A 27,645-nucleotide genomic window follows, 5' to 3' on the forward strand; every position below is an offset into this window, starting at 1 on the left:
AAAAGAGAGCGAGAAGCCACCATAGGCAGTTGGCCTTTCATGCATGGCAGTGGGTAAGAACAGAATGAACTGTCAGAACTTTCCAAGTGGGTAGAGAAAAGTGAGATGCTACATGAACATAGAAAGGTGGTAACTGAAGAGAAGACAAGAGTGAATATAGGCGAAAAGAAAAGGGACGGAGTAAACAGGCGATGAACAAATAAAGAACATATACCAACATCAATGACTATCCTATATATGGAAGGATTGTGGAGGTCACGAGAGCAAACATAATAGTGAAGTCATTGAGCATCATGGCGATTGGACAAGGATGGAATATTCACCTCTGTATAGACACACTCAACCGGTGAAGAGCGAAAAGCGCTAAGGCATAAATGTAATCCCTAGTGATGGATGGGATTAAGGCTAGAGAGAGTTGCAAGAAAGGCCGCTGAATATATCTGGTCACCATAATTGAGTTTCAATAAAATTGGGGCTGAATGTAATCGAAGGAGAGTTCTACGATCAGCCCCCCCATGAAAGATGAGCATTTTAAGGAGGTTCAACCGGCCTTCAGAGAGGTAATGTGAGGTTTCCAGGATAACCTACGGTCAAACAGAAAGCCTGAGAAACCTGACCGTATCACTTTCTGGGATATGCGAGCCATGTAGGTACAATGGATGATCAGAGACAACAGAAAGTCTAGTGAAAGTAATTTGGTGAGTTTTAGTACTAGAAAATTTAAACCCATGAGTGGTGGCCCAATTGGAAACACTTTTGACTGCATGCTGGAGAGAAACTGCAATGAGGTGACAGTCAGCACCTGTACAAGCTATAGCAAAGTCAGCAACATAAGGCGATGACTAAATATTGGATGGAAGAATAGAGGCCAGATCATTAATAGCAAGGAGAAAAAGTTTTGTGCTCAGAACACACTCCTTGGGGACACCTTCAGCTTGGACAAAGTCTGGGGAAAGCATATTATTAACCTGAACACAAAAATGTCTTTCAGCTAAGAAGTTCTTAAGGAAAAATGGTAGATTGCCTTGGAGGCCTAAGGAGTGGGCTTGGGGCAAGATATTATGCCTCCAAGTGTGTCATATGCCTTCTCAAGGTCAAAAAAGATGGCAATAACTTAATGATTATCGGCAAAGGCATTACGAACATACATATCTAAGCATAGTAAGAGGTCAATGGTAGAACGACCCTTATGAAAGCTATATTGACTAGTGAAGAGACTGTTGTGTCTCTAAATACCTCATCAAACGTCTTTTTACCAGATGTTCCAACTGAACTGGCAAGAACAATGGGACGATAGTGGGAGACATCATGTCCTGTAGTACCTGGTTTGCGGAAAGGGAGAACAATGGTAGATTTCCACAGCTGGGGAAGAATGCCTTGTGACCAAATAAGAGTAAAGAGTTGTAAGAGGACTGCAAGGGCTGACCGATGTAAATGCTGGAGCATAATAATATGAATGCCATCAGGCCCAGCTGCCGATAACCAGCAAGCTGAGTGTTGCTTCCAGTTCCAGACGTGTAAAAGGCACATTATAATTATTATTATTATAATCAAAAAGAAGCGCTAAGCCAAGGCACATTATAAGATTCTCCTCTGATAGAAAAAAGTTTAAGGGCTCTAACTCTCTGGCAGACTTTGAGGAATGCAACAAGGGGCATTGGTGAAGCCCCTGAGAGATACGGACAAGATAATTACCAATTTCGGTGGCAGCATCAAGAGGGTTTGCGATATCAACACCGGCAACCCTAAGAACAGGAGCCGGGTCGGGAGAGTATTTACCACACAGTTTCCTACTTTTTCCAGACTTCACTTGTAGAGGAAGCAGAAGTGATGGTAGAAACATAATCCCGCCAGCAAGTGTGTTTAGTGTCACGGATGACATGGCAAGCGACCGCTCTCTTCTGTTTAAAATCAAGGAGTCTCTCTGTGGTTCTATTGTACTGGTACCTGCCCCATGCAGCGCTTTTCAAATGTACCGCCCGAGCACAAGCAAGAGACCAAGGCACTTGCTTCTGAGAATGCCTGCTCAAGGCTTGGGGTATAGAATGTGAAGCTGCGGGTAAAAATGAGGTCAAGAAGAGGTGTAAAAGCTCATGAGTGGTGGACGAAGAAGAAACCTCACTAAAAGCAGTTAGATGCAAGTAAAGGTCCCAATTTGTCCAGTCAAATTGCCAGTGTGGGCTACAAGTAGGTGGTGAATACAAAGGAGAAGGATGATTGGAAAATGATCGCTGTAATGCAAGTCCAGGAGGATAGACCAGGTGAAGTCTAATACAGTTGAGGAAGAGCAGACTGAGAGATCGATGCAAGAGAGAGAGAATGAGTACGAGGATCAAAATGGGTGGGAGTACCCATATTTAAAACATGGAGGAGGAGAGAAGCGAGAAAAGCCTCAAACTGAATGCCTCGGGCGAGAAAAGCCTCAAACTGAATGCCTCGGGAGTCACCGTGAGAGCCCCCCCCCCAAGGAAATGGTGGGCATTAAAATCACCAAGTAACAGAAGTGGTAGCAGTATGGAAGAAACCAAAAATGCAACATCTGGGATAGATAATGCCCGAGAAGGAGAGATATACAAAGAACAGATTGTATGCCACTTATTTAAGTGGATACAGGCTGCAGTGCAATGCAGCGAAGTACAAACAAAGAGCTGATGGTATGGAATACTGGTGTGTATAAGAACTGCACTTTCATTAACCCTTTGGGGGTCGACAGGTCCTCTCAGAGACTTGTTCTCAGGGTCGGCCAAATTTCAAAAAAAAAAAAAAAAAAATTATTTTTCTTATGAAAAGATAATCTTTTCCTAATCATAATGACACCAAAAGTAGAAAATTTGATGGAAAACTTACGGAATTATGCTCTCGCGAAGTTAGCGGTCTCGACGATGTTTACGCATCGGCAATTTTGCCCACTTTGAGCCCTGTTTTCGGCCAATTCCAGTGTACTAGTCGACAAAAATCATAACTATTTCGCTAGAATTCCATTTTTTCTATAGAATGAGTACAAGAAACCACCCATTTACCGATTTCAACTATCCAATAACGTGGTCAGAATTTAACAATTTTGCCATTTTCAAACAAATTTCAAAAGATGCCAATTTCCGAATAGGGTCCAGAATAAACAAGAAAGACATTCCAGGCACTAAAATAACAAGTTCTCTGTTTGTTAGTCACATCCCCAAGCCCCTCTTATATTTCTTTGGCTTTCCACTTTGAATTTTTATTCTTACAAAAAAAATAAGATTTACTGTTATGCAGACTACTGCATTAGTGTAGAAATGGTATAAATAATATCAGCGCACTTTTTTTTTTCAACAAGTTGGCCGTCTCCCACCGAGGCAGGGTGACCCAAAAAAAGAAAGAAAATCCCCCAAAAGAAAATGCTTTCATCATCATTCAACACTTTCACACATTATCACTGTTTTTGCAGAGGTGCTCAGAACACAACAGTTTAGAAGCATATACGTATAAAGATACACAACATATCCCTCCAAACTGCCAATATCCCAAACCCCTCCTTTAAAGTGCAGGCATTGTACTTCCCATTTCCAGGACTCAAGTCCGACTATATGAAAATAACCGGTTTCCCTGAATCCCTTCACTAAATATTACCCTGCTCACACTCCAACAGATCATCAGGTCCCAAGTACCATTCGTCTCCATTCACTGCTATCTAACATGCTTGCTGGAAGTCCAAGCCCCTCGCCCACAAAACCTCCTTTACCCCCTCTCTCCAACCCTTTTGAGGATGACCCCTACCTTGCCTTCCTTCCCCTATAGATTTATATGCTTTCCATGTCATTCTACTTTGATCCACTCTCTCTAAATGACCAAACCACCTCAACAACCCCTCTTCTGCCCTCTGACTAATACTTTTATTAACTCCACACCTTTTCCTAATTTCCACACTCCGAATTTCCTGCATAATATTTACACCACACATTGCCCTTAGACAGGACATCTCCACTGCCTCCAACCATCTCCTCGCTGCTGCATTTACCACCCAAGCTTCACACCCATATAAGAGTGTTGGAACTACTATACTTTCATACATTCCGTTCTTTGCCTCCATAACGTTTTTTGACTCCACATATACCTCAACGCACCACTCACCTTTTTTCCCTCATCAATTCTATGATTAACCTCATCCTTCATAAATCCATCCGCCGACACGTCAACTCCCAAGTATCTGAAAACATTCACTTCTTCCATACTCCTCCTCCCCAATTTGATATCCAATTTTTCTTTATCTAAATCATTTGATACCCTCATCACCTTACTCTTTTCTATGTTCACTTTCAACTTTCTACCTTTACACACATTCCCAAACTCATCCACTAACCTTTGCAATTTTTCTTTAGAATCTCCCATAAGCACAGTATCATCAGCAAAAAGTAACTGTCAATTCCCATTTTGTATTTGATTCCCCATAATTTAATCCCACCCCTCTCCCGAACACCCCAGCATTTCTTTTACAACCCCATCTATAAATATATTAAACAACCATGGTGACATTACACATCCCTGTCTAAGACCTACTTTTACCGGGAAGTAGTCTCCCTCTCTTCTACATACCCTAACCTGAGCCTCACTATCCTCATAAAAACTCTTTACAGCATTTAGTAACTTACCACCTATTCCATATACTTGCAACATCTGCCACATTGCTCCTCTATCCACTCTATCATATGCCTTTTCTAAATCCATAAATGCAATAAAAACTTCCCTACCTTTATCTAAATACTGTTCACATATATGCTTCAATGTAAACACTTGATCTACACATCCCCTACCCACTCTGAAACCTCCTTGCTCATCCGCAATCCTACATTCTGTCTTACCTCTAATTCTTTCAATTATAACCCTACCGTACACTTTTCCTGGTATACTCAGTGAACTTATTCCTCTATAGTTTTTACAATCTCTTTTGTCCCCTTTCCCTTTATATAAAGGGACTATACATGCTCTCCTCCAATCCCTAGGTACCTTCCCCTCTTTCATACATTTATTAAATAAAAGTACCAACCACTCCAACACTATATCCCCCTGCTTTTAACATTTCTGTCATGATCCCATCAGTTCCAGCTGCTTTACCCCCTTTCATTCTACGTAATGCCTCATGTACCTCCCCCACACTTACATTCTGCTCTTCTTCACTCCTAAAAGATGGTATACCTCCCTGGCCAGTGCATGAAATTACCACCTCCCTTTCTTCCTTAACATTTAAAAGTTCCTCAAAATATTCTCGCCATCTACCTAATACCTCCCTCTCCCCATCTACTAACTCCCCTACTCTGTTTTTAACTGACAAATCCATACTTTCCCTAGGCTTTCTTAACGTGTTTAACTCACTCCAAAATTTTTTCTTATTTTCATTAAAATTTCTTGACAGTGCCTCTCCTATTCTATCATCTGCTCTCCTTTTGCACTCACCACTCTCTTTACCTTTCTTTTACTCTCCATATACTCTGCTCTTCTTATAACACTTCTGTTTTGTAAAAACCTCTCATAAGCTAACTTTTTCTCTTTTATCACACCCTTTACTTCATCATTCCACCAATCACTCCTCTTTCCTCCTGCCCCCACCCTCCTATAACCACAAACTTCTACCCCACATTCTAATACTGCATTTTTAAAACTATTCCAACCCTCTCCAACCCCCCCCACTACTCATCTTTGCACTAGCCCACCTTTCTGCCAATAGTCGCTTATATCTCACCCGAACTTCCTCCTCCCTTAGTTTATACACTCTCACCTCCCTCTTACTTGTTGTTGCCACCTTACTCTTTTCCCATCTACCTCTTACTCTAACTGTAGCTACAACTAAATAATGATCCGATATATCAGTTGCCCCTCTATATACATGTACATCCTGGAGCATACGCATCAACCTTTTATCCTCCAAGAAAACTAGAATACAGCAATAAATACCATACGAAAATACAGTGCAAAGTCGCTGTTTTATTCCAAAAACACGGTCAAAGTTTTTTTTTTCTCATTACGCACTGTGTGCTGCAGGATTTTTTTTATACTGTGCACACTGACCACGTCGACCCATTCTTACATATGTAGGCCTACCAGCTTTCTCTCACTAGATTTGAGGGCGCTAGAATTGAGGCGTACTAGTACGTCAAAAACCCTGAGTCGTAAGACGTACTAGTACGTCCAAAACCCCCAACGAGTTAAGTATGCATTTGGAAAAGGATCTGATGAATATAATAAATCGTAGTCCAAGATGGGATGGATAAAAAAGCGTAATTTGGGTTCTTGTAAACAAACACAAATGGGGGAAAACTGGGAGAGCAACACCTGAGGCTCACCCCGGTTACCTGAGGCCATGGATATTCCACTGTAAATAAGCCAGGATTTGCAAAGAGAAAGATAAAAGAAATCTGAAGGTAGAGGTATCTATGGACTAGTAGGGTTAGAAAAGTCCACGTGGAGGCAGCAGAAAACTTTTAAGCAGCGAAGGATTGGGACACTGTGAAGAAAGGGAGCAGATAGAGAAAAGTGAAGAGGAGGAACAGGAGGTCGATCAGTGTCTATCAATGGTCTAGTCTCCTCAGTATATTCTGAGATAGCTTCAAGTGTTTCAGAGGACAAGGATGTTGTATGTGGTACAATATTGGAGATGAAAGAAGGAGGGTGAGTAAAGATCGGGGTGATGATGGACTGTACCAAAGTAGAGGGGGATGAAAGGGTAGAGGGAACTGGGAAAGAAGCTTGGGAGGGGACAAGAGAGGAAGCAACCTGGGAGGGGGCAGAAAAGGAAGAAACTTTGGAGGGGGCAGAAAAGGAAGAAACTTTGGAGGGGACAGGGGAAGAAGGTACTGTACGAGGAGGAGGATGAACCTCCACACTCGTAACAGAGCCAGTTAGAGGTGTAGAACCGGGAACAGAGACTGGGAAGAAAAAATATGCAGGTTTGCAGAAGGAAAGGAGGAGTTAAAGGAGATTTTAACAATGGGGATGTTTTGGGCTTTGGAGAAGGAGAGGGGTGATGAGGAGTAGGTGTTGTACGAGGTCTTGTAGACACAGATATTGTGAGTGAAAAGAGGAAGAGGTGAGAACAGAATGAGGTGCCGGGGTAGGGACCTCTGAGTTCAGGACAGCAAAAGAATTAAAAACAGGGGTGACTGTGGAAGGGGCGACCACAGAGGAGACTGCAGAAGTTGGGACCCCAGAGATGGGGGGACGTTTAGCAACTCGAGAATAAGAAATATGGGGAAGTCTCCCTTGGATGAGTAGACGAGAGACTGCCATAGCATATGGGAGGGAGGCCTTCTGCCTCTTTGAAACAATGGAGTAAGATGGGTGAGCCTCATGGCAATTAAGGCAAGAGGGAGGTAGGCTACAAGACGTATTGGTATGGTCGTCGGCACCACAGACAGGGCCGGATTATCGCATAGGCAAACTAGGCATTTGCCTAGGGCCCCGCGCATTTGGGGGCCCCGCGGTCCAAGGGGTTCAGGGGTTCATCCAAGACTGCGCACATGGTGCAAGTGCAAAGGGGTCCCTATCTAAAAAGTTCAAGTGTTTGGAGAGTAAAATTGATTTTTAAAAATTAATCAAAACAAAAATAATGAAATAAAATAAAATAAAAATAAATAAACCTAACCATAGATGGCAACACTCAACACGCCTTTGTTTACATCAGAACAGCTGTGTTTTCCCGCTAATGGGTGAGTATGGGAGATTCCTCTCCAATTTTCTGTAGTAATTACACGTTATCTAGACTTATACTGTGACAAATTAACTGAAGTGTTGTTGATAGACATAATGATTAGTTTAGTTATGAAAATGGTAATATAAATACCATTGTGCATTGTTCTTGGACTCAGTATGATTTCTGTTTAAGTAAATTGGAGATCAAGGAGGATGAATAAGTAAAATATTCGTAGCCCAAATCACTAACCTAATCTATGGTAAAAGTTCTGTATATGACTCCTTTCTGGTAACGTTTTGAATTTTTAGATGCACAGCCAGAGGAAAGGGGGCTACAAGGGCCATATCCCCCCAATTGACAAAAAAAAAATTTAATAATAATTAAAAAATTAATAATAATTGATAATGAAAAATTTGTATTTGCATGATTACAGACAGTGATACATCCTCATTATGGCATCTCGTGAATGTGATGTTGGACGTTCTTATGCGAGTGGGTCACAAAAAAAAAGAAGAAAATTCAAGAAGAAGAACAGAAAAAGAAAGATGTAGGAAGCTGCAGAAAGATCACAGACATGCTCACAAAAACAGTTTCTGATGTTACCAGTACAGTTGAATCTGCAGATACGTCAGATCATACAGGAAGCCCTCCCTCCATTATTTCTCAGCCAGCATCTACTTCTTTTGTGTCTCCTCTCAATGTCTCAATGGACATTTCATCCACAGGATTTGTCTTAAAAGATCCTGCCTCATGGCCAAATGTAATCCCAGATTCTCTACGTAATGCTTTCATTGCAGAAGACTTCAGTCAAACTCTGAACATTGACTTTTGGAAATCAGCAAGGATTTATGATGATGGAAGTCGTCGTTGTTTAAAGTCATCTATGTTTTATAGGAAGCTTGCAAATTCAGAAACTGTGAAAAGATCATGGATGGTATACTCTCAGCGCAGCATGATGCAACACATGCTTTGAAAGACAGCTTTGCTGAAATACGTTCTGCTTTGATCCAAATAGCAGAGGATGAAGACCAGACAGCAACTGCAAGAAGCGAAGCAGCCAGCTTAGCATCAAAATTGGAAGATTTTGAATTGGCCTTACTCTGTGTGCTTTGGGGCTGTATACTGGAACGGTTAAATGCCACGAACAAGACACTTCAGAAAATTGAAATTGAAATGGCTACTTGTGCTAACCTCTATGCAGGCTTAGTGGAATTTGTAAGCTCACTTCGCAATGATGAAGCTTTTGAAATGTTTGAAGAGAAAGCTAAACTGCTGGTGAAAGACTACAGTTACCGGGCTGATCATCAGCGGTCAAGGAAGAGGAAACGCAATTTTGAAGAGCCAGACAATGAAACTGTTGCTACCAAGGCAGAAATGAAAGACAGCTACATACTTCATCATTCTGGATTCACTGATTACAGAATTGGTGAAAAGAAAAGAAATCTACCAGAATCTCAATGACAAGTTTGGATTTCTGTTCAAAATTACTACTATGACAGATGCAGAATTGAGAGAAGCTGCATTAAAGTTGCAACAACACCTTTCAGCAGATGTTCAGGACACATTTGTTGAAATAGTTCATTTTTCTGGGTATATGAATCGGATTAAAGCTCCACCTGAAAAATGTGCGCCCTCAGCTGCTTTGAAACATTTAAGAAATGCAGGTATCTCAGAAACCTTCCCTAATGTTGACATAGTGTATCACCTTTACCTAACACTTCCAGCTACTAACTGTCAAGGAGAACATTCATTTTCTGTTTTGAAAAGAGTGAAAAACCAGCTCCGTTCAACAATGAGCCAAGACAAATTGTGTAACCTAGCCTTGTTGACCATTGAGTCTGATCTAACAAGAAATATTGATTTTCAGAATATAATTGATGATTTTGCCAATATGAAATCCAGAAAAAAGTTTATTTAAGAAGTGCCTGTGAATATAAACAATTCTTTACTTTCTTGAGTTTATATGATTTGATATTATTATAATCAAAAAGAAGCGCTAAGCCACAAGGGATATGATTTGATAGTCTTATGCATGATGCAATGATAACAATAATGGTCAGTGATTTATAAAGGGAATAATAGTGCTGTAGTGGTTATGCTGAATATAATAGGTACATGATGTCACTACTTTAATAGCCTAATCTAGTAATACTATGCTGTCTTGAGTTTATTCTCTTTAAAATGCATGATTTAACAAGATAGTTATAATGGCTGTTGGTAAATGGTTTTGGTTGTCTTGATGTACTTTCCCTATTAAATTTAATCTAAATAGCCAGAATGTATTTAATTAGACCTTAAACAGGCTCACACCGACCCCCCCCCCCAAGCTGGAAGGGGTCACTTCGCTTACCTGTAACTCAAAGGGGCCCCGCCAATCTGAATAGTCTAGGGCCCGGAGACTTCTTAATCCGGCGCTGACCACAGACTGGGCATTTGGCCAAGGACCTGCAATATTTTGCTGGATGACCAATAATGCCAGCAATTTCTACACTGTTGCAGTGTAGGGATCACCTTTTGAAATTGTAAGTGGTGTCCCGCAATATAAACAGAGGACGGGAGCTCACGGCAGTCAAAAGTAAAGCGAGCTACATTGCAAGGGTATCGTCTCCACCTGCAGGCAGGGAGGACATAAGTGTCTACTTTGAGGAATGGGAGGTCTTGGAGTTCAAGCTGTTCCAGAATGTCATTGCCACATATCTGGAAATTCTGTTGGACAATGGTATGGGGGCAGAATGACAGTACCACTACAAGAATTGAGAGAATGATGTTTTTCAATAGTTACAGGAATAACATCGATAGTTGTAAGGAGAGAAAGATCGTAAGTTGGCTAGCATTCTGGACAGTGATGTGTGTACCGCTCTTGACAGCATGAAAGGATACAGCTCTACCAACATGGCGTAGGAGCGCCTTGCCAGTACTATGGTCGAAAAGATAGGCAGTAGAGGAAGTCAGTCGTAGATTAAAAAACTGAGTCCATTGTGTAGTTTGCAACAACGTGTAAGGGGAATGCATAACATGCCAGTTTTTTCTGAGGAGAATGAGAAGGAAGTGAAGTATTATCAGGTAATGGTTTTGGGCATTTAGGTGTTGGTTGTGGGACCCCCTGAAGAAAAATATTCCTAGTTGATAGACTAAAACATTATTGACTAATCCAAAATGATAATAAAAAGCCAATGCCAAGAATATATTTAATTGCATTAACCACATATTCTACATTTGTCAATCACAGAATTAGCTATAATCAAAAATCTATATAAACAAATAATTATTTCAATAAACTGAGAGAATATCTTAATGTTCATTCCAGTGTAGCAATGACCAGACACAATGATAAAACAATTATAAATAATAACAATATCAGCTTGTATATTCTAAATGGCATAAGAAACAACCACTACTACCAACCAATGAGTATTAAGGTTATGGTGAGTTTCCTGTAAAAACAGTCACTTTAACTAATGAAAGCTATTCCATTAAATGTTTAGGAATTTGTGTGGCTCTTAACAATGATAAGCCAAAATTGTATTTTGATCAATTTGTCCAAGTTGTAGTATAGTACTTGCACAATTATCTGACATTCATTAGAAAAATTAATTGAGTCTTTTGATAATATATTAATACATCTGATCCAAATAAGTGACATTATACAGAAAAAATATTAAACAGTACTTCACAACCAACCCGACTTAAAGAAAATTCCATATTACTTTATCGACTTGTATAGTACAAAAAAAAAAAAAAAAAAAAAAAAAAAATACATATAGAAAGAACTTTCCACACACCAAACTCCTACATAAAATTAAATCCATATTTACACTTTCAGTCTTTACCTGAAGCATCCATTACATAGTCTTAGTGGTGTAAATGCCCCAGCAATGAAGAGGGTAGCACTTTTGACTGAATTTCATTGTTTTTTTTTTTTGGTCAGATTTTTGCCTAATTTCAAACAATTATTTTGGAATGTTAGTATAGCCTTGTCGAATGATCAGGAAGAATCATGATATCAGCTACCATAATAATAGGACAATGCTTATTTCCTTATAAGGAAATGGTTTTATGTCTTGTGATATCAACTGAGATGTATAAGTAATTTTGAATTTAAGTCATCATTTACACACTGAATGTCTAAGCCATGTGTCTTCAAATATGGATCTGATTTTAATAATGTAATGACATTCATAAAAAATCTTTACATAATTCTGAAAGTTCAGGTATTCCACAATGGCTTTTCAATTTGTATTGCAGACTACACAACTGAGTCACGTGCCCATACATAGGTAGTTTTTGTATCATAATTGTTTAATATCTTCTCACACTATTACTGCATTCCTGATCAGTGATCCATTGTGAAGACATCCCACAAAAATAGTTCCTATATTTCTTAGATATAGCTACAATGACAATGTTGATTTTTGTGAAAAAAGCAAACTAATGTGTGGGCATATTTCTTTACATGTTATTCTAATACCATACTGTATTAACACTCAAGAGAGATCTAAAATAAGTTAAATGAACCTGCAAAATCAAGGTTATTAAAAAAAAAATTCTATGGCTGCTATTCCATGTGATCACTGTATACCACACTAATTGAGGAAGAAAGTCCATACATAGAATGAATGGTTGCAAAATTCAATTAAGAGTTAATCTTTCCCCTTTGTCAATTTTAACCATTCCTTTTATTTGAAATGTTTTAAGCAATTAATTTCATATCCAAATAAGCAAGATATGCAGTTAAGAGTGAATTCAGATAAGAGAACATTGGTTAATTGAACAATCACAGTACGTTCTTAATGAGATCGTGTTAGGTATTGTACAAATAACTTCTTGTTGATTTGATAAAATTTCTTTATCTTTACAGATGACCCCTGATTAATGAACTAAATAGGGACTGAAGGAATGGTTTGTTAAGCAAAGTGCATTTTCCCATTAAAGCCCATTTTCAAACTTGAGATTAGGACTGGAATGATATTCTGTATTTAATTCCTACTGATTTTTTCAGTGATAAAATTGTTCAAAATGTGCTCAGAGTCGGGTCCATTGTTTAGTGGAGGCATAGTGAAGTTATATTTATAAATGCATGACACAGAAACAGCATGGAAAATTATGAAAATATCAAGAGCAGTATCACATGTTTGTCATTACTGGATTGAAGGATTGTGATGGCTCCTAGGCCATCACAAAGATTGGATAATGGCCCTTAAACAGTTACAATCTTTCAACGTAAGTTGACCTAGGAGCTGTCACAACCCTTCAAATTAACAAAAAACTGTGATAATTACTAATATATTGCAAGAATTTTTTTTACACTTTGTTATGCACTTATAAAATGAGGGGGAAAAGGATGGTGGTAGTGTAACACCACTATTGCTCTACTAAACAACAGACCCATCTCTGGTGAAGGGATGTCATATTACATGGCATGGCCTAGCTTCTCTTTCAGACAATCAGACCATGTTTCTCCTGGGGTGAACAATTTATGCATAAAAGCATTCCCATTTTCCTCAAATTGTAACTAATGCAGAGGATATGAAACCAGTGTTGCCCTGCATATGTAGGAAACATAATTTAGTTCCATTTGTGGAAACCTGAGTTGATAAAAAATATTTATGAACATTACCTGGTCACTGTACAAGGACATGGTTGTTAGGTGGGAGCCAGTCATTAAGCTGGATAACTCTTTTTTGGTAGCTATTTGAAATTACATGATGTAAAAAGTCATTAAGTGGGGGCTTGGTGTATTCATTTTGCTACATACACTTTTAAACAAATCAAATTTTAAATGCTTTCTTGTGACGTGTTATCACCAACGTTACAAACCTCTTCAAACACAAAGAACAAAATTACAAAAAAATTGCCACACTTAACAGTTGAACAACCCATGAAAGTCAATACAAATAGCACATAATGTACCAAAAAATCACCTCTCAAACATTCTCTCCATTATTCATGTGATTCTGTTTAAGTACTGTACACACAAATGACATTATATACAGTATGCATGAGTATGTACATGTTTGCATGTATGTGTATAGATATATATACCATACAGAATAGGTATGTATGTACCAATGGGAAAAAAACTAGTTGGTATGTTGTGGCACCTATGGAGGCACGGGTTTTGAATGTTGTCATGAAGAGGCTAGATGCAGTAGAGATGTCATATTTGAGACCAATGTGTGGTGTGAATATTATGCAGAGAATTCAGAGAGTAGAAATTAGAAAAACAGTGTGGGGGTTACCAAGAGCATGTATAATTAAGAAGGCTGAGGAATTAATTGTTGAGATTGGGCATTTAGAGAATGGAGATGGATGGCATAAGGTGGGTGAATAAATCTGAGATGGAAGGTAGGAGGTTCCAGGAACAGTTGGAAAGGGAAGGGAAATGAAGCTTTGAGTACCTGCTGCAAACTTGTTGGATCAGAGTGAAGACAAGTGGGTTTTAATGTTTGATCTGCTGTTGGAGTATGAAAGGTTAGCTAAACATATTCTAATGGTGAGAAATGCAGTGAAATGTAATGAACACTGACCAGTGTCTAGATAAACCCATAGGAGATGCACACACACACAAATCTGAAGTATATATCAAACTCATATCTACTGGAGAGGATCTCAAGTGAAGACTGAATATGCGTGACTGAATATGGCTATTGCGTGTAATGAAAATAATTGACTGCCAACTTTGTCTCATTTAATTACATACTAGGGCAATTTTGAAATTGGGTTGTTTGAATGTGTGCATAGTATGGATATCAAGAAAGCATTGCTAAATGAAAGGGAAGCTGGGTATTGTAGCACTGAGTGAGCAGGGCTTTAAGAGGAATGAGCTTGAACAAGGAGGAATAAATGTAACTAAGTCAGGTACATCCAAGAGAAAAACACCTAAAGGTTTAGGAGGAATATTAAATCTTTTCCCGATCATAATGACACCAAAAGTATGAAATTTGATGGAAAACTTACAGAATTATGCTCTCGCGAAGTTAGCAGTCTCGACGATGTTTACGCATTGGTGATTTTACCCACTTTGAGCCCTATTTTCTGCCAATTCCAGTGTATTAGTCGACAAAAATCATAACTATTTCGCTAGAACTCCATTTTTTCTATGGAATGAGTACAAGAAACCACCCATTTACCAATTTCAACTATCCAATAAAGTGGTCAGAAATTGGCAATTTTGCCAATTTCACACAAATTTCAGAAGATGCCACTTTCCAAATAGGGTTCAGAATAAACAAGACACATTCCTGGCACTAAAATAACATTTTCTCTGTTCATTAGTCACGTTCCCACGCCCCTCTTACATTCTTTTGCTTTCCACTTTGAATTTTTATTGTCACATAAAACAGAAGATTTACTGTTATGCAGACTACTGCATTTGTGTAGAAATGGTATAAATAATATCAGCGCACTTGTGAAAGAATATTAGACTCACCAGTTGATGTGTAATGGATGCTTGGCATGATTTGTTTACTTGTGAACTTTGGTAAAAATCGAACATTTCTGCTACTTTGAGCTCAATTTCAAGGTACTTTTCATTGTAAAACCAGTCAAAATCATCTCAATTTCTGTAATATGTCTTCCATTCTACAAAATGAGACCAGGAAAACTAGAATACAACAATAAATACCATACGAAAATATACTGCAAAGTCGCTGTTTTAAACCAAAAACACGGTCGGAGTTTTTTTTTTCTCATTACGCACTGTGTGCTGCAGGATTTTGTTTATACTGTGCACATTGACCACATAGACCGATTCTTTCATATGTAGGCCTACTAGCTTTCTCTCACTAGATTTGAAGGTGCTAGAATTTAGGCGTACCAGTACGTCAATAACCCTGGTGTGTAAGCCGTACTAGTACGGCTGAAACCCTGAAAGGGTTAATTAAAAAAACGGTCGTAGTTTTTTTTTTTTTCCTCATTATGCACTGGGTGCTGCAAGATTTTTTTTTATATAGTGCACACTGACCACACAGACCCATTCTCTCACATGTGGGCCTACCAGCTTTCTCCTGCTTGATTTGAAGCCGCTAGAATTTATGAGTACAGGTCTCCCTCAACATTCGCGAGGGTTAGGGGATCAAGAGCCTCGCGAAAGTTGAAAAACCGTGAATGTTTGGTGCCCCAATATATTGTAGGGAAATATATTACAATACTGCTTCCTTAACTTGTTGAACCATGAATAATCATAAAATACATGAAAACGTCGTAAATTGTACTAAATATATACATGTTATGCTTTAATAACGTATGTTATTTAATAACATGTATGTTAATAACATGTATGTTATTAAATACCACAGACTCCACCACTGCGAGTCCCTACTACGCTCCCTCCGACCCCCGCAACTGGCAGCCAGCCCTCCCACCACTCAGTGTGGTGAGTGTTTTGTTTGTTCATTATTTGCTATTAAACTACAGAATAAATAATGTAAACCCATTCATGACTGCATATTGGAATGGCTATTAGGAAAGGTATTAGACGGTGACATCATGTGTTTACTCTTGAACACAGCAAAGAATCGAACATTTCTGCTATTGCTAATAATAACAATAGTAATAATAATATTAATAATAATAATAATAATAAATACAATATAATTGAAGGAAATTTTACAAAAATACGAGGGAGTGGTTGACACATCGTCAGTGTGACTTTGTTTATGCTCGAGTGAACATTAGTCTCCCTGCTCTTCCAAACATTTCACAATAATTCAGCGGTTGAGGCAGTGGTATTTAATAACATACATGTTATAAATAATAATAGTACATGTTATTATTAATAACATGTATTATTATTATCTATGTATTTAATAACATATATGTTATAAATAATAATAGTACATATTATTAATAACATGTATTATTATTAACATGTATGTTATTAAATACCATTGCCTCAATCACTGCCTCTACCACTCCAGTCACACTCAATCTACAAGTACCAAACACAATTAATTATTGTGAAATGTTTGGAAGAGCAGGGAGACTAATGTTCACTCCAGCATAAACAAAGTCACACTGACGATGTGTCAACCACTCCCTCGTATTTTTGTACAATTTCCTTCTTCAATTATATCATATTTATTATTATTATTATTATTATTATTATTATTATTATTATTATTATTACTATTGTTATTATTAGCTGTAGCAGAAATGTTTAATTCTTTGCAGTGTTCAAGAGTAAACACATGATGTCACCGTCTAATACCTGTCCGAATAGCCATTCCAATATGCAGTCATGAATGGGTTTACATTATTTATACTGTAGTTTAATAGCAAATAATGAACAAACAAAACACTCACCACACTGAGTGGTGGGAGGGCTGGCTGCCAGTTGCGGGGGTCGGAGGGAGGGTAGTAGGGACTCGCAGGTGGCAGGAAACAAATATGATTTGGCGGCTGGGAATTTGGTGGCTGGAAATTTGGCGGTTGGGAATTCGCGAATGTGTGAAGCCCGTGAAAGTTGAAAACGTGAATGTTGAGGGAGACCTGTATATGTACGTCAAAAAACGGTGGCTTATACGACGTATATATACGACCAAAACAGTCAAAGGGTTAAAACTGTGTGGAATCTGCCTCCACCACTTCACTGAGGTCATTCCACTTTCCAACCACCCTGAAACTGAATACTTCCTGACATCCCTGTGACTCATCTGTATCGAACTTTCAGCTGTGCCCCCCAAATACTAGTTTCTCACCTCTCAAACAGCCTGTCCCTGTCTGCCTAATCAATTTCTCTGAGTATTTTGTATGTTATGTCTCCCCTGGTTCTTTTGTCCTCCAAGGTCATTATTCAGTTCCTTTGACCTCACTTTGTAGCTCATACCCCTTAGCTCTGGAACTAGTCTCATTACATACTACTGCTGCATACTCCAAGATGGGCCTGACATATGTTGTATAAAGAGACCAGAATGACTGTCAGATTCCTGAAGGCCACTCAAGATTTGCCAGACAAGTATTAGCTGTGCAGGTTATTCAGTTGATGTGAGCCTCTGGTAATATGCTAAGCACTATATTTACTCCCAGGTCCTTTTTGAATGAGGTCTGAAGCCTCTGTCCCCAGTGTCTATACTCTGTATTTGGTCTTTGGGTCCCTTCCCCAATTTGCATAACCTTGCATTTTCAGGGGTTGAATTCAAACAACCACTTAACTGACCAACCCAGCAGTTTGTCCAGCTCCATATACAGCCTTTCTCAGGTCTACATTCTCTTCATTAGTTTTACATCAATGAACAAATGTCATTCACTTAAACCAGAAATAGTACTGACCCTAATACTGATCCCTGCAGTACCCTGCTTGTTACTCTTCCCCACTCTGACATCTCTTTCTGGACAATCACTCTTTACTCCCTTCTAAGGTACTTTCTGATTCTTTGGAGTATGTTACCTGTTATTCCTGCCTGCATCTCAAGTTTTATCATGTCTTGTGGGATACTGTATCAAATAAAAGGTATAATTCAGGGAGCAGAAGAGGTCAAAATACAGTGGCTATTTAGAAAGTTTAGAGCAAGATAAAGGTTGTATTAATCTGGGATGAATGAAAGGTGTTGGGACAGTGTGGGAATGGTTGAAAGAATGTGAAGGAAGTTCTAAAATGTAGGGGCTTGAGCATCTAGCAGGCACATGAGAGGCTGGAGTTATTAAGTGGCTTTTGGGATTTGACATGCTGTTAGTGTATAAGCAAAGTAACATCCATGGAGCTATTCCGGAAAACTGGTTAGCCAGACTAGTTCTGGATGTCGAAAATACAGTGCCTACCTTCTGAAATATGGGTTAGGATGTTGCATTATGGTAAGTAAATGACTGGAACTGTGATATTCATTCTCTTTTGGAGAAAACAAGGTGGTGAATGTGTTCCTTGTTTGGGCTACCCTGGCTTTGTGGGAACACCTGTTAAAAAACATGCATGTGTAGTTTTTCATCCAGGGTAACCCAATTTAATGCTCTATGACCTTGAAAGCATTTTAGTTTTCAAGAATAATACATTGTGTGAAGTGTAAAAATGATGAATAGGATATAAAGATTTTAACAGGATGCACCATTTGTAACCCCTATTTAAAAAATTAACAATTGCTCAATCATACTATATGATAATCTTTTACCACACAAAAGCATAAAAGTAATAAAGTCACAATCAGTAGTTTCTCTGCTGCACTACAACCAATGCATACTGGACGGGAGAAGTTTACCATTTATCAACAGAGTAAGGCTGAGAATAGGTTGGGTTACATGAAGACATGACATAAAAACTGGTAAAATAAAATATTTCAAGGAGCTAAAACAATAAAAATAATAAAATTAAAAAATGATAAAGAATAAAGAAGAAATCATTGCACTGTAGAGAATCACAAATTATCAGTGCTACTCAATTAGTACTTAGTACTCTTTATAAATGAATAATGTTTTGTTACATAGAACATGTTACACTATTTACTGTACAAATGTTTATGCTGACTGTCTTTTCTTTGGTGTTATTACTGAGAATAAACACGCTTCGTATAAATACTGTACCTCTAAAATTCCAATGTATTGCTTTTATTCAAGTGATATGAAAAGAAAAGCCATAAACCTATTAAATCACCACAAAATATATTTATATATATTTATATATAATATTTATATAATTATATACACACTCAGAAAAGTGAGTTATTAATCAACCAATAAAACTACTGTCTTTGGAAATTGTTAGATTAGCCCTTTTGTCATCTATAGTTTATTAAATTTAAGTGCTAATTGGTAGTCATCTGACAGCAAACATATAGTGGACACTGAATTTGTGACAACTTCAGAGCTCTTTAAAATCTGCAGAAATGCAAAACATATATATACCTCTGTGTGGCTCTGAAGACAGCAGGACCCATCAAAGAAATACATGGGTCATTGTCAACTAGAGGGAAATTTGAATTCTAAACTTGGCACTGCCACCATCTGTTCTTGTGCAAGAGCAGACAACTCTAGTAGCCAATCTCGCAGAAGTACAGCACATCTTGCTGCATGGAGTTTATCAGGAACCAGTCCTGAACCTGCACCAATATCCACACTTGCTAATGATGATCGTTTTACATACCTTAAAAAAATAAGAAGATATTAGTTGATTTATTAAAGTGTAAATAGGTACAGCCCCACTAAAACATGGAATAAAGTACTGATGGTAAAGACAGGCAAAATTAATATATGTACTGTATATTAAAACCCAATACTGTACTTAAACTACAAATTTACTAAATTATTTTTAAATTACCTGTTATTTCTGTTTGGTTTACGTAGTCACTACCAAGGGAGGTGGCTTCTCCTTAATGTAACTTGGCTGCCAGAGAGGCAACATGATCACTGCTGTACTTAACCCCTAAAAATGTTTTCTACACTATTCAACTTTCGGACATGTTCAACAACTTTATCTTGTATTTAGATTATGTGGCTTTACATCTTAAATCTGGTTATGATTGTAATAATAATAACAATACTATGATAATACTATGATTGTAATAATATGCCATAAATTACTTTAAAAACTTCTAAAATGAAAGTTTTCAGGAATGTACCTGCTATACTGTTCAAGACTTTATGTAAAAAGTTGGTAAAAATACACAAAGCATAAACAAACTAAATAATGTGCTGTGGTGGGGGAAGAAAAAAAGGATATACATGTACTAGCCAATATTGATTTAGGGGCCAGTTTCTACAAAATGAAGCTGTCTGGGTAATCCTTTAAACTGCTTCTAATTATAAGCCATTAGGATATGTGTACTGTCATACATCCTAAGTGGCAGCACAACTGAGACAAAGGTAAAAAGATAAACAGGTAATAAAAAGTAAAGTGCAAACAAAACTATTCAAAAGTAGGCAATATGAATTTGAAGGATACAGTTAAGTTTATATATTAAAACACACCAAGATAAGAATAGTTCATGCCAGTAAAGATAATCCTTAAATAAAGCTGTTACTGTGATATACTGTACATAAACTAACTTTACCTGTAGCCAGATTTATCAGGTAGATCCTCAAGGGGACTTTCCTTGATTGCTGACCGCTCATTACTGGTCCGACGAAACAAGGAAGACACGGTTTGAGAGAGACTACGCCGCTTTCCTTCACCTGTTGGCGAACATCCCTTAATTCACTGATGAACAAGGGCTCAACTTTTCCATTGCAACAATATACATAAATACTGTATTTTACACATTTTAAAATTCTTCTTCTTTCAACAAACTGGCCGTATCCCACTGAAGCAGGGTGGCCCAAAAAGAAAAAGAAAAGTTTCTCTTTTAAGCTTTAGTAATGTATACAGGAGAAGGGGTTACTAGCCCCTTGCTCCTGGCATTTTAGTTGCCTCTTATGACATGCATGGCTTACGGAGGAAGAATTCTGTTCCACTTCCCCATGGAATTATCTCCCAAAAATATAAGATAGTATCTGACTTGATAGGTAGTATTATTATTATTATTATAATCAAAAAGAAGTGCTAAGCCACAAGGGCTATACAGCTTGATAGGTAGTAGCTTGGTAGACAACAGAAACAGAAGCCTGTAATTGTTTTACACAACAGTAGGATTGCTGGTGTCGTTTCTTTCTGTTTCATAAATACACAAGATACACCTTGTTACTCCTTTTTACACTTAGGCCACACTAAACAGGCATGTACACATATATGTACGAAGAAAACAACAGGGTGATGGTGGACACACTGGCTGAGGTGGCAAGAAGAGCTCACTCGAGCAGAGCAAAGTTACTGGTAATGGGCGATTTCAACCACAGGGAGATCGACTGGGAAAACCTGGAGCCACATGGGGGTCCCGAAACATGGAGAGCCAAGATGATGGATGTGGTACTTGAAAACCTCATGCATCAACATGTCAGGGACACAACCAGAGAGAGAGGGGAGGATGAGCCAGCAAGACTGGATCTTGTGTTCACCCTGAGCAGTTCAGACATCGAGGACATCACTTACGAGAGGCCCCTTGGAGCTAGCGATCATGTGGTTCTGAGTTTTGACTATATAGTAGAGTTACAAGTGGAGAAGGTAACAGGAACTGAAGGGGACAGGCCAAACTATAAAAGGGGGGACTACACAGGTATGAGAAACTTCCTGCAGGAGGTTCAGTGGGACAGAGAAATGGTAGGAAAATCAGTAAACGAGATGATGGAATATGTGGCAACAAAGTGCAAGGAGGCAGAGGAAAGTTTTGTTCCCAAGGGAAACAGAAACAATAGGAAGACCAAAACGAGTCCTTGGTTTACCCGAAGGTGTAGGGAGGCAAAAACTAAGTGCAACAGAGAATGGAAAAGGTACAGGAGGCATAGGACCCAGGAAAACAAGGAGATTAGTAGAAGAGCCAGAAACGAGTATGCGCAGATAAGGAGGGAGGCCCAGCGACAGTATGAAAACGACATAGCATCGAAAGTCAAATCTGACCCGAAACTGCTGTATAGCCACATTAGGAGGAAGACAACAGTCAAGGACCAGGTGATAAGGCTGAGGAAAGAAGGTGGAGAACTCACAAGAAACGATCAAGAGGTATGTGAGGAGCTCAACACGAGATTTAAGGAAGTATTTACAGTAGAGACAGGAAGGACTCTGGGGGGACAGACCAGATGGGGACACCAACAAGGAATACACCAACAAGTGTTGGACGACATACATACAGATGAGGAGGAGGTGAAGAAACTGCTAAGGGACATCGATACCTCAAAGGCAATGGGACCGGACAACATCTCTCCATGGGTCCTTAGAGAGGGAGCAGATATGTTGTGCGTACCACTTACCACAATCTTCAACACATCCCTGGAAACTGGGCAACTACCTGAGGTATGGAAGACGGCAAATGTAGTTCCCATTTTCAAAAAAAGAGACAGAAAAGAGGCACTAAACTATAGACCTGTGTCATTGACGTGTATAGTATGCAAAATTATGGAGAAGATTATCAGGAGGAGAGTGGTGGAGCACCTGGAACGGAACAGGAGTATAAATGCCAACCAGCACGGATTCACGGAAGGCAAATCCTGTGTCACAAACCTTCTGGAGTTTTATGATAAAATAACAGAAGTAAGACAAGAGAGAGAGGGGTGGGTTGATTGCATCTTCTTGGACTGCAAGAAGGCCTTTGACACAGTTCCTCACAAGAGATTAGTGCAGAAGCTAGAGCATCAGGCGCATATAACAGGAAGGGCACTGCAATGGATCAGAGAATACCTGACAGGGAGGCAACGAGTCATGGTACGTAATGATGTATCACAGTGGGCACCTGTGACGAGCGGGGTCCCACAGGGGTCGGTCCTAGGACCAGTGCTATTTTTGGTATATGTGAACGACATGACGGAAGGGTTAGACTCAGAAGTGTCCCTGTTTGCAGATGATGTGAAGTTAATGAGGAGAATTAAATCTGATGAGGACCAGGCAGGACTTCAAAGAGACCTGGACAGACTGGACACCTGGTCCAGCAAATGGCTTCTCGAATTTAATCCTGCCAAATGCAAAGTCATGAAGATAGGGGAAGGGCACAGAAGACCACAGACAGAGTATAGGCTAGGTGGCCAAAGACTGCAAACCTCACTCAAGGAGAAAGATCTTGGGGTGAGTATAACACCGAGCATGTCTCCGGAAGCACACATCAATCAGATAACTGCTGCAGCATATGGGCGCCTGGCAAACCTGAGAACAGCATTCCGATACCTTAGTAAGGAATCATTCAAGACACTGTACACCGTGTATGTCAGGCCCATACTGGAGTATGCAGCACCTGTTTGGAACCCGCACTTGATAAAGCACGTCAAGAAACTAGAGAAAGTACAAAGGTTTGCAACAAGGTTAGTTCCAGAGCTAAGGGGAATGTCCTATGAAGAAAGATTAAGGGAAATCGGCCTGACGAGACTGGAGGACAGGAGGGTCAGGGGAGACATGATAACGACATATAAAATACTGCGTGGAATAGACAAGGTGGACAAGGACAGGATGTTCCAGGGAGGGGACACAGAAACAAGAGGCCACAATTGGAAGTTGAAGACACAAATGAGTCAGAGAGATAGTAGGAAGTATTTCTTCAGTCATAGAGTTGTAAGGCAGTGGAATAGCCTAGAAAATGACGTAGTGGAGGCAGGAACCATACACAGTTTTAAGACGAGGTTTGATAAAGCTCATGGAGCAGGGAGAGAGAGGGTCTAGTAGCAACCGGTGAAGAGGCGGGGCCAGGAGCTAGGACTCGACCCCTGCAACCACAAATAGGTGAGTACACCCATCTGAGTCCCCTGCAACCACAAATAGGTGAGTACAAATAGGTGAGTACACCCATCTGAGTTGTCTCAATACAGGCCTGCCATCACAAATCTGACAATCAGACATATGGTTCCATCAGTTATTCAGCACTAATTCTGGCTAGCATAATTTCAAATTTCTAGGGTCGCCATACCAACCTGGTGGTACTGTTTGGTGGCACTACTTGCTGTGTAAGTCATTCCAATTTCTTTTTCTCCATTTATTGCTATAACCTGCTTGCTTTTAGCCCTAGCCATGGTTCCAACGAATAAAATAAATGCTTCCTGTTGTGTAAAGCACCTACACAGTACATTGTTCATTAACCCTTTGACTGTTCTGGTCGTATATATATGTCTTACGAGCCACCGTTTTTGACGTGTATGTACTCACAAATTCTAGTGGCTTCAAATCAAGCAGGAGAAAGCTGGTAGGTCTACATGTGAGAGAATGGGTCTGTGTGTGGTCAGTGTGCACCATATAAAACAAATCCTGCAGCACTCAGTGCATAATGAGAGAGAGAGAAAAAAAAAAAAAAACATTTTTTTTAATAATCCTTTCAGGGTCCCCAGGCCCTCTCCCAGACTTGTTCTCAGGGTCTCCCAAATTTAAAAAAAAAAAAATTATTTTTTCTTATGAAATGATAGAGAATCTTTTCCCGATCATAATGACACCAAAAGTATGAAATTTGATGGAAAACTTACGGAATTATGCTCTCTCGAAGTTAGCAGTCTCGACAATGTTTACGCATCGGGGATTTTGCCCACTTTGAGCCCTATTTTCGGCCAATTCCAGCGTACTAGTCGACAAAAATCATAACTGTTTTGCTAGAATTCCATTTTTTCTATTGAATGAGTACAAGAAACCACCCATTTACCGATTTCAACTATCCAATACAGTGGTCAGAATTTAGCAATTTTGCCAATTTCACACAAATTTCAAAAGATGCCAATTTCCAAATAGGGTCTAAAGGCCACACTGTGGTCCAAATATGTTGTACTACAGTGTACAAATAACCTACGAACCAAGGTCCTTCGAAAAAAGCTGTAAAACTAGTGTTTTACAATATAAACCAGTATAAATGAGTCCCTCCAGACTCAATCACAGAGAATGGGCAGCCAAAAGAAAACGGGCACTCACCCAGCGTTCACCCAAAGAAAACGGGAGCTGGGTGACTCACCCAACAAGAAAACGGGGGATGGCACCCTCCAACCACTGCTCCAATCTCGAAAATCGCTGACTTCGACAACAACAACCCAAGTGATGTTCAGTTTGTCTGAGTATATATACACATAGTGTTTATAATGTTTATAGACAGAAATTAAGAGACAAGATTGTGTTAAAGTTTGTTTCTTATAGATCTACCTGTTATATTAAAGGAACTTATATATAAAGTGTAAGCTTTCAAATATATATTAACAGTGAAATTTATATATGTGTAAGTAATATTCACGTGTGATTTACAGTTATACAGTGACATTTATAGTGTATAGTGAATGAAGTGTATAACGTTATTTACGATTAATCATCATGGTCAGGCTGACACAGCAAACTCAAGCCATAAACACCAGCCACATGTACTGTGTACCCTTCATGGTCATTGACCCTGAGGTTAAGCTTAGTAGGTCAGTAGTGTCTGACTCGATTATTGCTGACTTAAGCATAACAAAAACTCAGCTGTAGCAGTAGAGTGTTTTTTAAACATTCTAAGTGTGGTGCTAGAATTTTCAATATACCATTAAAATGGCTTGTTTGAAAACTCAGTTTCAGTCTTTACAGACAATTAGAAAATCTAATTTCAGTCTGTATAGGATTAACTCAAGATACAAACATTGATTTTGATGATCTTGAGGTCAAATTCGAATTATTTACACAACGTCTGGAAATAATTAATTCAGACTATACACATTATGAAAATAAATTTCTTGAATCAGACCCATCTGAGGATGAAATTAAAAATGTTTTGGATACTTTTAGTAATCAACAATTAAGGTGGACAGGAGTACAGGCTATCTGCCACAAAACTCTGTCACAGAGACCTACTGTAACTAGTGGTCAAACACCTGTTACACCTGTAACAAGAACAAGTGTCCCATTACCAAGCTTACCTACATTGTCATTACCTATTTTCCAAGGTCATAATTATGAAGAATTCATTAGTGGTTTTCAATCCATAGTAAATTCACAAACTGACATAGATGAGATTGGTAAGTTCAATTACCTTAAATGTTTTGTGAAGGGAGGACCCTATGAACTGATTAAGTCATTTCCGGTGGTTAAAGGTAATTATCAAATAGCCTTACGTGTCTTAGCAGACAATTACTTTGATGCTGACAAGGCCAGAGTTAGACATGCAGTCTTAATATCAAGCTTGAAGCCACCCAAACATTGTTTTTCAGACTTACAGGCATTTAGAATCACATTAGACAATAGTCTCAGATCTCTAGGTGCTAAATATGACCTAAGGCAATGTGATTGGTTTATCAGTGGTATTGTACAAGATAAGTTGTCACCACAAACTATTGAACGATTAAATATTATGTTCAATAAATCCTATTTCACTTGTGAAGAAATTAGCAATGGTTTACAAACAATAGTTTCATGCATGCAAGCAACGAGACAAGATGAAAAATCCACAAATCCCGTGGATAACAAACCTTCAACTCAGTATAAAAAGAGTATACCTACTCCCACTAAACCACATAATGGGAAATTCCATATAGGCATTTATCAAGCTGTGAATACAACAGACAGTATACAGGCTGTCATACATAAGCATACTCCAAAATGTGTACTTTGTGATGGAACACATTGGGCACAGTATTGTATTCAATACACATCAATGGAAGCACGTAAACAACGTGTTCATCAGCTGAAAAGGTGCATCAAGTGTTTAGGTGAACACAAGGGAGGAAAATGCTCACTGAAGAAGTGTTTTAAATGCAAGGGTATGCATCATACCGCATTATGCCCAAATACTTTTGCTGAACAGCAGCAGACTTCCACAGAATCAGGAAGTCAACAAGCAACAGCATTAAATGTGAGAGATAAGTTTAAAGCAACTGCTCTCCCGATAGCTCGAGTTGAGTTATCTAATAAATTACACAAAACCAATGTGCTAACACTATTTGATCAAGGCTCACAAAGGTCCTTCATAAGAAGAACAGTGTTGCAGAAACTGAATAAACAACCCTATGCCAAAATACAGTTAGATATAGCTGGTTTTTTCCACAATTCTGGTAAACAGACATATGACCTAGCCAGAATCACTGTTGGTCTAGGAAACAGGAAAAAGACAGTAGAAGCTGTGGTAGTAGATGATTTGCCTAAGTCTGTGCAGATCCAGGGATTAAAAGAAACAGTTGCAGCACTGAAAGCAGCTAAGGTCAAGTTAGCCTGTCCTGACATACAGACGGACACAATTAGTCCAATTGATTTAATCATTGGCAGTGATTATTATCACTGTTTTGTGCAAAATATAGTAAGTAAACATGATGTTCACTTGCTGAAAACAGCAGGAGGCCACATGATATGTGGTCCCATTCCCTCTCAAAGTGGGAAAGAAGCTGATATTGATTCAGTGGAAAATGTACTAGTTACGAGAATAACCGCTGATCATGTACCACAGCAAAAATTATCATTACTGGAAGAAATGAATGAACCAGTTGATAAGTTGTGGGATTTAGATGCGATAGGTATTGATGTAAATAAACCAAGCCCACAAGAGTCTCAG

At 38.9% G+C, this 27,645-nt stretch overlaps 1 protein-coding gene across 3 annotated transcripts in view; it reads right to left on the reverse strand.

Annotated features, from left to right (window-relative positions):
* Positions 1 to 10,837: 10,837 nt before the first annotated feature.
* The window catches only part of LOC128694800 (FHIP family protein GK23746-like), a 103,692-nt gene continuing 86,884 nt past the window's right edge, over positions 10,838 to 27,645 (reverse strand). For all 3 annotated transcript variants that reach the window (XM_070094303.1, XM_070094301.1, XM_070094302.1), the window contains 2 exons: positions 20,641 to 20,761; positions 10,838 to 19,733 (listed from right to left, as the gene is read on the reverse strand). In XM_070094303.1, coding sequence (XP_069950404.1) covers positions 19,550 to 19,733; positions 20,641 to 20,761 — 305 coding nt within the window. In that variant the 3' untranslated portion in view covers positions 10,838 to 19,549. The remainder of the gene's footprint in view (positions 19,734 to 20,640; positions 20,762 to 27,645) is intronic.

This window comes from Cherax quadricarinatus, chromosome 45, assembly GCF_038502225.1.
Source record: "Cherax quadricarinatus isolate ZL_2023a chromosome 45, ASM3850222v1, whole genome shotgun sequence".
In the NCBI taxonomy this organism is placed as follows: domain Eukaryota; kingdom Metazoa; phylum Arthropoda; class Malacostraca; order Decapoda; family Parastacidae; genus Cherax; species Cherax quadricarinatus.